General features: G+C 38.9%; 2 protein-coding genes across 2 annotated transcripts; one reads left to right on the forward strand and one right to left on the reverse strand.

Moving 5' to 3' along the window:
- The first annotated feature begins 2,943 nt into the window (after positions 1-2,943).
- On the forward strand, positions 2,944-6,504 carry cipca (CLOCK-interacting pacemaker a). Its single transcript, XM_034857931.1, is given in 5 exon segments — positions 2,944-3,091; positions 4,254-4,370; positions 4,842-5,011; positions 5,248-6,000; positions 6,002-6,504. Coding segments are annotated over 4 exon segments (1,065 nt in total). The 5' UTR covers positions 2,944-3,091; positions 4,254-4,264; the 3' UTR covers positions 6,038-6,504.
- A 1,032-nt stretch (positions 6,505-7,536) lies between these two features.
- Positions 7,537-10,470, reverse strand: zdhhc22 (zinc finger DHHC-type palmitoyltransferase 22). The gene is made up of 3 exons (XM_034857932.1): positions 10,394-10,470; positions 8,927-9,484; positions 7,537-8,837 (listed from the first exon to the last, which is right to left on the reverse strand). The coding sequence occupies exons 1-3, from the start codon at positions 10,449-10,451 to the stop codon at positions 8,560-8,562; spliced, it is 894 nt and encodes a 297-aa protein (XP_034713823.1). The 5' UTR covers positions 10,452-10,470; the 3' UTR covers positions 7,537-8,559.
- Between the last annotated feature and the right edge of the window lie 757 nt (positions 10,471-11,227).

Below are 11,227 nucleotides of genomic sequence, written 5' to 3' on the forward strand. Positions count from 1 at the left end.
ACACTTAAGTGTGACAAACATGCAAAGGAACAGGAAATGAGGAAGGGGGCAAACACTTTTTCACACCACTGTACATCAGAAAAATCTATCAACCAATGACATGTCCGCAGAAGATTGTGTATGAATGAATGACTGATATTTAAAATTCTCAAAAATCTAAAAATTCTAAAGTCCTTGAAATCTTTCCCTCTTTCTCTACTGTCGTGGAGGGTTCAGTCACATCAGATAACTATCAGTAGACCAGTTTCTATCAACTCACACCAGGAAGTGTTTTATAGGCTGCAGAAGAGACGTGGCAAACCCAGTAGGAAGGCAGTACTACTAGCAATACTACAGTAACCAATACTTAAGCAGTACCAATTTGGTATAAATGCCTATTATAGATTATTATTACAATTGTTGTTTTTTTTACTGGGATTGCAAGTTTCTCACAGATATATAAAAATCTTGATGGGCTTTGTGGAGTTAAACAGCATGCATGCCTTTACCTTGGTCACACAAAACTCCCATTATAAGCTACAGCTGTCTTTCAGTCTGTTTTGGAAACTGCAGTAAGGAAGGGGTCAATTGAAGTAGTTACTGTATGTCAAATGATGTTCCTTTGTATTTTTCTTTTTCATGTAGCTTACTACACAAGGAACATTTCTATGAAAATGTACAAAGTAACATTTCTACTGCGTTAGTATTTTTATTTCATTTAAATATTTATTTTGTAATTAAATTGTTATGGTTGTCAGTTTGTCTTGTGTGATTTATTTAAAATAGAGATTTACCTGTAACAATGAGTAATATTAGCCTTATTTCAAAACGTGAATACATATTATGCCTAAAGAGCATCCTTGATTCTTTTGCCCCATTGTCACCAAAGCAAACATTGGCCCATCTTTCACAAGGGGTTAAGCCTCTCCTCTCTTAGCGTAGCTCGCATAGACTGTATATATATTGATATATATTAACGGTCTATGGTAGCTCCTATGGCGCCATTTTAATGCTACGAAGCCATCGCCCGCCGTTAGCATCCCATTGACTGCCATTCCTTTTGACATCACTTTGACAGTGAATAACTTTAAATCTGAAGCATTTCAAGACTCTATTTGTCCACTGTTCATTTCTAAAGAAACATGACAACGTATAAAAGGCTCCATTAATTTGTATCTCATGTTGTGGCTCTGTAGCAGACGTTTTTGTAAAATAGGCCAACGATTATATCATATCCAAGCAACTTGCTGTGACATAGTTGACAAATCACCGTATTGTCAGGAGAAGCTTACAGACAATTTCGACTTACATTAGCTGTTTAGGTTTAGTTACTAATGTTAACTAGCATTTTTGTTAGCAATATTTAGCCTGTGCCTATGTTGTCTTCTTACATATACCTACGCTCTCTGTCACTGCTGACTCGGAATGATTAAGATTTCTCTAGTCACAGCTACCGAAGACTTACAACTTTCAGACAGGTTGCCTACATCACATCTATGTCGTCAAACTGAGTTGGAGGCTGCGCAGTAACGCTCAGCTATTCCCGGAAAAGTGCTTATAATATCAAGGGGGTAAGCCTCTCCTCTCTAAGCGTAGCTCCTATGGCGCTATTTTAATGCTACGAAGCCATCACCCGCTGTTAGCATCCCACTGACTGCCATTTATTTTGGCGCCACTTTGACAGCAAATAACGTCACCGTACACTACAGGGTAATCTCGCAGATAGTTTTGACTTAGCTGTTAGGGTTTAATTACCAAAGTTAACTAGCATGTTAGTTAGCAGTAATTAGCCTGTGTCTATGTTATTTCCTGATATATTCTGACACTCTCCATCTGTAAGATTGGGAATGATTGACACAGCGTCCAGAAAACTTACACTTTTCAGACACGTTGTTCACGTCACACCTACCTCGTCAAGCCGAGTTGGAGACTACCGGAAAAGAGCTTCTAGGGCTTTCCAGCACCTCTCACCCCATACATGACATGTGGGGTCCCTGAGCGGCTCCTTCAGCAGCAGACTGATCCACCCACGGTGTAAGAAGGAGAGGTACCGCAGGTAGTTCATCCCGGTCGCTGTCAGACTCTACAACACCTGCACTACCTGATAATGTTGTAGTTTCTGTTTCTTTTTTTTGTCTACTCCACACACTTTCTGTATATTATCTGTATTTCTATTTTTCCATTACAAGTACTTACTTATTCAATATTTTCAATATTATTTATGGTCACAGGTGAATATAATTTATCTTACCTACTTTTGCTTTATTACTTTAATTACATATTCAATTTAATTTTAACGTCACTTACACCACAATATTGTTTCTTGCACTATGGCAACCGCACTTTATAATAACTTTATTTTATGCCATTTTTCTTTCAGTCTACCTTCTGCTTGTTGTTTGCCTGTTTTGCTTTGTTTTGCTTTTATTGAAGAAAATGCTGCTGTAACAAGGAAATTGTGGGATGAATAAAGTATAATCTAATCTAATATACTATACCTGTCCGTCTCTGCTGATTGGGAATGATTGAGATTTCTCTTGGCACAGCTACCAGAAGAACTGCGATCTACGTCGTCAGAGTCAGTTGGAAGCTGCGCAATAAAACCCTAGCCATCAGCGGAAAAGTGCTTCTATTTTCCTTCACTGGTTTCCGTCCACAACAACGGGATCTTTTGGTCAATTTCTGTCTATGTCTATGTCTTTCACACATCTTTCAGGTGAAAAGTGACTTTGTTTGAGACCTGTCGCTCGGCAACACGCTCTCGCGAGATCTGTAAGCAAAAGTCAACTTAAATTCACAAACGCAACAGATAACACATTTTTGTAATGCTAAATATGACGTTCGGCTGTGTAAACAACTCATGTTGGCAAAAGATAGAAATATAAATAAATTATGCAATCTAACTTTTCATCTACCATCTATACTCATCGTTCACTAGCTCAACTACGCTAACAAACAAGATCACGCCCACTTAGGAGACAGGAAGTACGCAGCGTTAACGTTTCACACCACTGGCGCGTGAGAATCTTTTCTCTAACCGTCTCTGGCACATATCGCCGTTATAGGAAAACAAGCTTGCGGACACATTTGTTTTTAAGCAACGGGCCTATTGGTAAGGTTTGCAAAAAAATATTACTTTAAAATTGCCTATTGACTGTCCCTTGATGAGCTGGCTGACAAGCTGAAGCTACAGTAGCTAGCTAACGTAAATGTTAACTGCGCTAACGTGAACAGCACGGGGCAAGGAAGGTAACAAATCAGGGATACAGGCAACAGATAATGTTGCATTCTAGCTATATCCTTAAATGTGGTACTTGCAGTTAGCTAGCTAGCCAGTTGTCTAACGTTAAACGAGGTTAGCGCTAAGTTAACCAGTCGTTCACTATTGTTGACAGGACAACAATACTTGCTATAACGTTAGCAGTATTAGTAAATAGACAGTTCATACTCCCAGTTTATGATATTGTTTGCATTGACGTATTTCCTTCGTCACCATAATTTGAGCAATGTTGGAAAATGTTGAAAAGCATGTCTCACAGTAGCTCGGTGATCAGCCATGGCCCCCAACATCAACCTTAATAAATGGACTCAGCTTTTATAATAATGTACTCCTATACTACGTTGTTAAATATTTTGACATTTCCAACACAACATCCAATTATTGGGTGTGTACATTAGCTTTTCTGTAGGTGAAGTGTGCAAAGTGTTAGAAACACATTTAAATTACAATAATGTTTAATAACGTTAACGTAACTGCACAACGTCCTGTGCAGCCTTAAAACGTACTTTGAAGTAGACACACTCACCATTTAAACACTATTAGTTTCAGTAAGACAGACTAATTTAAGAAGGGAAGTATTCACAGCAGGCCGGTTATTTTGCCTTGCATTACAGGAAACTGGTGTTTCACATTTTCTGACTCTTGGTGTAGAGTAGACTGATCAGGGAGATAATGACCCATCAGTACCGAGTTACTTGTATGTAATGAATGTCAAATGTCCTCCACAAAAAAAGTGAGGTGAACTGTTCCTGGCCTTCAAGACACCAAAAGGAAGTAATAAACGAGTGTAAATAATGCACATGCAATTTTATGGTTACAAGTTGAGTGTCTTTTAACGTTTTCTGTCAATTGGAGTCTGTCCGGTGATGAACAATCGTTTTGTCTTTAACATTGAACATCCTGAGCTCAAGACAGAAGCACATTGAACTCTGTCAAAGTCTTCTTTTGATCTCATCAGTTATCTTTTCATCTCCTAACTCTCCATTTTTTCTAGAAGGGACCAGAATGAGCCATTTCAGTAGACCCAACAGACACAGGACACCATCGTTCACCAGGGCAACCCACCTTAGAGCATTCAAGTCCGACCTGGAGCGAGATTCAGGCTTCTCAGGTTTGATACAATGACGTTACTCTATAGTTAAGTTTTATGTTTATCCAAATGTATGTTTTATTTTAACACGGTAGTGGTTGCAAGTGTGACACGTGTCGTGAACTGGGTTTATCTGTATATAATTAGCATTTCCACGATTAGAAAAAAAGGCTTCAAGTTATTAACAAGATTAACCCTAATCAAATACAGGGATCTAGGTCACATTTTCTATGTAGGTTATCCCGTAATTTTTTCTATTGACTTTTATTTACACTATGAAGGCTGACCTGGATTTGGTTTAACCCTCCTGATCATGTTGATAGTATCTTTTTCCAGATGCTCTTGAGAGGCTTATCTACATCTGCCACTGTTTTCATAGTACTAATGTTCTGCCCCCGGTGCTGTGTTTTTAACATTAAAAGACTCATATGCGTGTCTCCTCCTCCTCCTCCTCCTCCTCCTCCTCCTCCTCCTCCTCCTCCTCCTCCTCAGATGCCAGCTCTGAGTACCTCAGTACAGTCGATCTGACTGACTCTGAAGATGGAGGAAGGAACGGGTCGCTTGTCGACCAGGACCCTTCTGGTCCGCAGGTGGCTTTGATAGGAGGCTCATATAATGGACTGTCTCCAATGATCATCATGAATAACATTGTGTTAAAGCAGGTAAAACAGTCTGCCTAGCGCTAATCCAAGGCTTTATTGTCAATTCAGTGTGAAATTACCTTTGGCTAAGACTGTGCAAATGTATAGTCTTGGTGTACGTTGTAATTTGACTGTTGCGTTTAGTAGATAATATATATTGCACTTCTTTGAATGCTTGTTCATATGCTTCTTACAATTAATAAGTACTGTATGATAGATATTATAGCACAATATTTAATTTCTTTTTTTTTCTCTAGCCACCCCCAATGGTTCCAGCAGAGAAACAGTGGGGCTTTCCTAAACCCTTGGAAGTAATGCCTCAGTCCCAGGTGGTTCTTCTTCAACCCATGGTATCAGATGGTAGCAGCAGCTCTCCAAAGACTGGCTCTGAAAATATTCAACAATCAAAAAGCTACATGCCCATCCTCAAGTCATATCCCAGAATTGCCCCACACCCAGCGGATGCGCCCACAAAGAAAGTGGAATCCTCCAAGATGAGGGTGAGCTCAACATCAGGATATGACAGGCGAAAGAAAAAGCACCACCATGGCCACCGGCACTACAGCTCCCTCAGCCCGCAGCCAGAGCTGCAGACTACAATCAACCCCATCTGCAACTTTGAAGCAGCAAACCATCAATTACAGGCCGCTGAGAGTCAGGAGCACCTCCGTGACAATTCTCTCTCTCCGCTGACAGGGAGCAGCTCTTTGCTCCCCCACACAGATGAATTCAGGACGCATATTGACAGCAACAGAATGGATGCCAACCAAGACGACGCAATCTCAATAGACAGTATCAAACTGAAACGTTTCAGCAATACCTACAACATTCTCAATAAATCTGGCTTGCTGGGGATCACCATGCGCACAAAGCAGCTGATCAAGGAGAATAAGCGCACCCAAGGCCAGCTGCAGCAGCTTCAGCAGCAAACAGCTTTGCTGCTGGAGGCTCTAAGCAGTGGAGACCCCCAGCTCTGGACTAAACTGCAGCTCTCTCTGCAGCACACAGACAAGGAGCAATGTGGAGCTAGAGCCAAGAGAGTCGTAATGTGATATGTTGATGGACATGACCAGCAGTACTCAATCAGCGGGACACAAGATGATTTATTGAATGTAAAAAGGTATATCTCAAATCTTTACATGTGCAATAGTCATTATAGCATCTAGCAATTAAAGTAAACAAACAATAATTTTTAAAGAAACTAAACTATATACGTTCACGCTTTTATCAGGACAGTACAAATCACCTTAACATTCAGTACTGTTGGTCTAACATAAAGCTAAAGCACATTAATACCAAGTGGGAGCTGTAGCATGACAGAAGCATGCTTACATTTCAAACCCTTGCCTATAATACATTTTCTTGCCTCTTGTTTCAAAACGGTAAGAATCACTTGCATTAGGGCTTTGACTTCTATATAAAAGCATGTATACAGCACATATGAGGGCCCATGGGGTTAATTCCTTATACATGTCCTGACTGATTGCTGTATAGAAGATATAAGCATACTTTTTCATTTTCATTTGCTTGGTTTTTAAGTTGGATGAGCTAACAGTTTGTATTCTCAAACAGCAGCTGATAGCTCACAGTGAGAGTTCAGAGGGATGGCAAAAACATAACTTAACAAACCATAACGTTTTATTTTTGTTCGTAATTTTACAAAGGATGTGTTACTTGGTGTCACTATTATTATTAATTATTTCAGACCAAGACAAAAGCAGTGTGAATAATATTAACAAACCAAGCACATTAAAACGAGTTTGCCAGTTAACTGGTAAAGATATTTCTAAGAGCCACGTAGGCATTTTTGGAAGCTAAAACTGTAGCAAGTGAAGTGCTGTAGCCATATATATTTCCTTTCAACTCTGCTTATGTTCCTGCCATGTTTGTTTGTGCTGCTTAAGCGTAGTGTTATGTATGGATGGAAACTTCATGGCAAAGACATGACAACTAAATAGTTTCATAATACACTCTTGCACTTTAGTTATAAGATTATTGACAAATGTTTCAACTTTTATCCCTAAATGAGCATTTTCTGTCTTGATAAAACAAAGTGAATATAAATGTTTATCTGGATTCCTGTGCCTTTTTGAATGTTAATGTTTGCACTTTATATCTATGCTTGAACAGCCTAGATTGTGAGCTTCATGTGGAGGAAAGTAAAATTTACTTAAAGGTCTCCAACTAGTTGATACTCTTCTTTTAAACTAAACAAATCATGCCCTGGCTAGGCGATCCAGAGTGGATGTAGAAAGAGCATGAAGACAAGTTAATTCATAAACGGTTCGTTTTTAAATGTAATGTCGAGGTTACCTGTTGTATTATTTATTTTACTAACAATATGCTACTGTTGAAATATTTTTTAAATATGAGTAGTTGTAAAACTAAGAAATTGTCAAATTAGCTTTGTTTATGAAAGGTACAAATTAGGGTCACAAAAATAACTAAAATTACTATTCAAAGATTGCTTTTTTTCTTGGTTTTGTGAAGGGATTTCTGTGTCATTTCTATGGCAAATGTCCCTTTGGCTAATAATAAACTGTCATAAAACTCTCTTTGAAGACCATTTCCCTCTCCTTTCACTTTCCTACCCCAATGTGAACTTTAAAAAACAAACAAAGGTTGCTTATGTGTTTTGAATACTTTTATTGGTATAACAGGAATAGACAAAATAGCTCTAAAAAGTATATTGATTGAAATCCAAAACATCTTTGACTTTATGTTAGTTATGTCAATAGCTAGCTAATAGCAGCAGCATAACAGTGAAAAGTCCTGACTATTATTATACAGACGGCCCTATCGTTAACAGTGTAGTGAACACATAATACATTTTTGGGGGTCATCTTTAAGCGTTTTAAGACGTGTTTATGGCACATTGTGAATAATACCCTGGATAATAATGTGGCAATCATCTTCACATTCCCACCCACCCAGTCTTATAAAGGAGCATATCACTGTCTGAGTCACATTTATTTGAGTAGGAATCAGTGTGTGTTTCTTGACAGAACAATGGTGCAAAGGTGGCAGTTTATGCTGTAGTCACATGCTGTAGTTTCCTTGTCTGCTAGCCCTTAACGTCCGAGTAAATTATTGTTGTGAAAGCTACCATAAGTTTCCTGAATGGGGCATTGTAGCCTCCTGCACGAAGTGTGGAAGAACAACACACTGGATAAGTAATCTCAGAGCAGGCGTTCAAATCAATAGCATGATATAAAAGCTGTAAATGCATGCACTTACAGTTTGCAAAGCCATCTTTATATTTTAATGCGAGCAAATGGTAGTGCATGAAAAGTGACGGATGTCCCAAACGACCAACGTATTAGTCCTAATATTGCATTGTCAAAAGCTACTTACATAAAGGATAAACTTACACTAAGCACATATTCAAAAGTTTCACATTAATATATGGCTCCTGTCCTTAAAGGAATGTGTGCTAAAAGCTAACTAGTTTCATCAATTTAGTATTTAAAATCAATCACCACATGGATCACAAGAAAGCATTTTTTTTTTACAACATGTGCTGCTTGTGTGAACTATTGGGAGCTATTGATATGGAATGTGATTATCACTCAGTCCTGCTTACGTGCATCTGTGTCTTCAGAGGATGTCTCCGCTGTCTGCACAGGCAGGATAAGGCCGAGGATCCACCGGGTCCCAAACACATCCTTAAGGTTGGTTCTCCAGGGGCTGCGGTTATCCACAAGCTGCCCCCTCTGCATCTGACACCAGGTCTGTCCTCGGGCCACCAGCAGCACCTGCTGGCAACAGAAGCCCGCACAGACCAGGCCGATGCCCAGCCACACATAGAGCATCAGCACCAGGAACAACTGCAACCCTGAGATTGTTCCTGTGGAGAAGAATTAAGAAGGTAATTCCTCAGGAAGTCAACATGTATTGTGGATTATCATCTTTAATTGGAATTATTAAACATCTCACCGGTGAAGAAGTAACCAGTGGAGAGGGGGAGAAGAGTCAGGAAGGTAAGTGGGTTTTCAAAGGAGATGGAGTACTCCACTGTTAGAAAGGCCACACCAAGAACCAAGGAGTACAAACAAGTGCATGATGTGTAGATACAGAACATGATGAAGTAGCGCATGTTTTTATTGCCAATGCAGTTTCCAGTGAAAAAGCAGTGGTGATCCCTCTTGAGGATAACTTTCTTACACAGTTTGCAGAAGTGGCGACCATTAAGGAGGTAGTGTGCGTCTACTTTGTCCGAGCAGTGCGCTGAACACACCGGAACCCCAGTCTCATTGGTGCTCTCAGCGGGATATTTAATAGTCATTATGTAATTTCCCAGTGCGTTGAACATCAAAAAAAGGAAAACAACTGTGTGAAGAGTTGCAGACCCCCTCAGTGATGTATCCTTGTTTGGGAAGATTGTTGGGATAAAAAAGCAGAAGTGCAAAATGAAGGTTACTGCTGTAGCCACGAAGAAGTAGGCAGGTGCTACAGCATTGAGAAGCCTCAGTTTTAACATCCTGGTGAACATATCTGTGTGAGAATGAAGACACAGTGAGCAGAATGTTATCATAAACTTTTCGACAGTGATTATGTAGCAGCAGTTTGACACAAAATAAATCTCAATTTTAAAGGCTTACTATCAAAAAAGAAAAGTTACACGTAAACGAAATATATTGTCTTGTCTAGGTTTAAAAAAAAAAAAAGTCTGCTCCACAGACTAAATATCCCTAACCGAGAGCTATTGATCATAACATTAAAAAATAGAAAAGAAAATTTCAGAACATAAAATTTCAAAATGTTTATATCATATATGGTCCATCATATCACACTATATCACAATGTGTATCTTTTTCTTAAAATGGCCCTTACAGATTACTAACAGTTCTGATGGATGTAAACAGATTACAGAGGACTATTTACATGAAGCATCTTGGTGAAAGTAACACACCTCCTATTATGCCAGATAGAGCATGAATAATGTGTGATCCGGCTGCTCAGTTAATGTAAAAAGAATGTAAGTCAGCTGCTGAGAAAAACTAATTTCACTGCCAAGTTGGGTCTGGGGACTCTAAGGGGCCATTGAGAATACCAAGAATATCACTGCGATCTCCTTACCTATCAAGCACTAACAGATGTGTAACCTGCAGATAACCAAAGCCCGAAAAGGAGGAAGGAATGAGCTCTAACAGACTTAACCTAAAACTTGGTCTTTATGCTCATATGAAATATGAAAAAGCTCTCCTGTAGGTCGATGAATGCCCTAGATGACAGAGAGCATATAGTACAGCACCAATCAAGGACTATCGCAATGTCCTCTCCTTCGTGTTTTCTGCTTTCTTCAAGAAACAGATCAGCCCGGTGCCAATGATGTCGTCAATCATTTAATTCCCATGACGACGCAATACAAACAATTATCCTCATGGTATCCAGGCTGCCTACCTGCAGATGTTAGAGAGCGAAGGAGCTGTCCTTTCAGCACCGCGGAGCCTCGGCACATTCAAACGCAGAGAAGGTGTGCTTACTATTGAGGTCTCTGCTCGTTTGTCTAGCGCCGCCTGTTGGTCTGGATGCGTCCATTTCGTTCGCCTGCCTTTTAATTGGCTGGACAGTTTAATCAGACCGCATCCATGTATACTCATTTTAGCCTATTAACAGATATAACGAAGGATAAGTTATTCTTAAATATTTTTATATTCTCTCTTTTATACCTCAGACGATCAGACAACACAAACAAGCACTTAAAACGCACATGTTTGTGTTTTTACTTTGATGTATTTATGTATAGTATTGTACTGTATAGTGTTTTTATTGGATTGGATTGGATTTACGCTCTAGTTTTTATGGGTATTACGGTGGGTATGAGCACTGTAATTTCCATTTTCATGGATGAAATAAACTTGACTTGACTTGATTTACATTTACATCATTTCCAGAAAAAAGCGTTTCTGTTTTTCTGTTTGTTTTTTGTAAAATACTCTTTCATCTTTTATTGACCACTCAGTGAATGTGTAGAGCTCTTATTTTGTAGCTACAATACTGTAATTTAATGTTTGGCAGTGGAGGAGGTATTAAGATCATATACTCAAGTAAAATTGCAAGAATAACACACTTTTAAAATACTTTATTACAGGCAAAAGTGTCACTTAGGTAAAAGGCTATTATTACCAAAATATTCATATATATACTTTCCACGTTTAAATGGAAATATCTATATATATACTGTATATACAGGTATATACTGTATATACATATATGTATAATATAAATGTACTT

This window comes from Etheostoma cragini, chromosome 20 (genome assembly GCF_013103735.1).
Source record: "Etheostoma cragini isolate CJK2018 chromosome 20, CSU_Ecrag_1.0, whole genome shotgun sequence".
Classification (NCBI taxonomy): Eukaryota; Metazoa; Chordata; class Actinopteri; order Perciformes; family Percidae; genus Etheostoma; species Etheostoma cragini.

What these genes read in the sequence shown, in the direction of transcription:
- zdhhc22 (XM_034857932.1), bottom strand. Translation starts at nt 10,451, where the DNA reads ATGTGCCGAGGCTCCGCGGTGCTGAAAGGACAGCTCCTTCGCTCTCTA. An exon ending in TCGCTCTCTAACATCTGCAG is followed by an intron (nt 9,485 to 10,393) that starts GTAGGCAGCCTG and finishes ATTCTCACACAG; the next exon opens with ATATGTTCACCAGGATGTTA. An exon ending in CACTGGTTACTTCTTCACCG is followed by an intron (nt 8,838 to 8,926) that starts GTGAGATGTTTA and finishes TCTTCTCCACAG; the next exon opens with GAACAATCTCAGGGTTGCAG.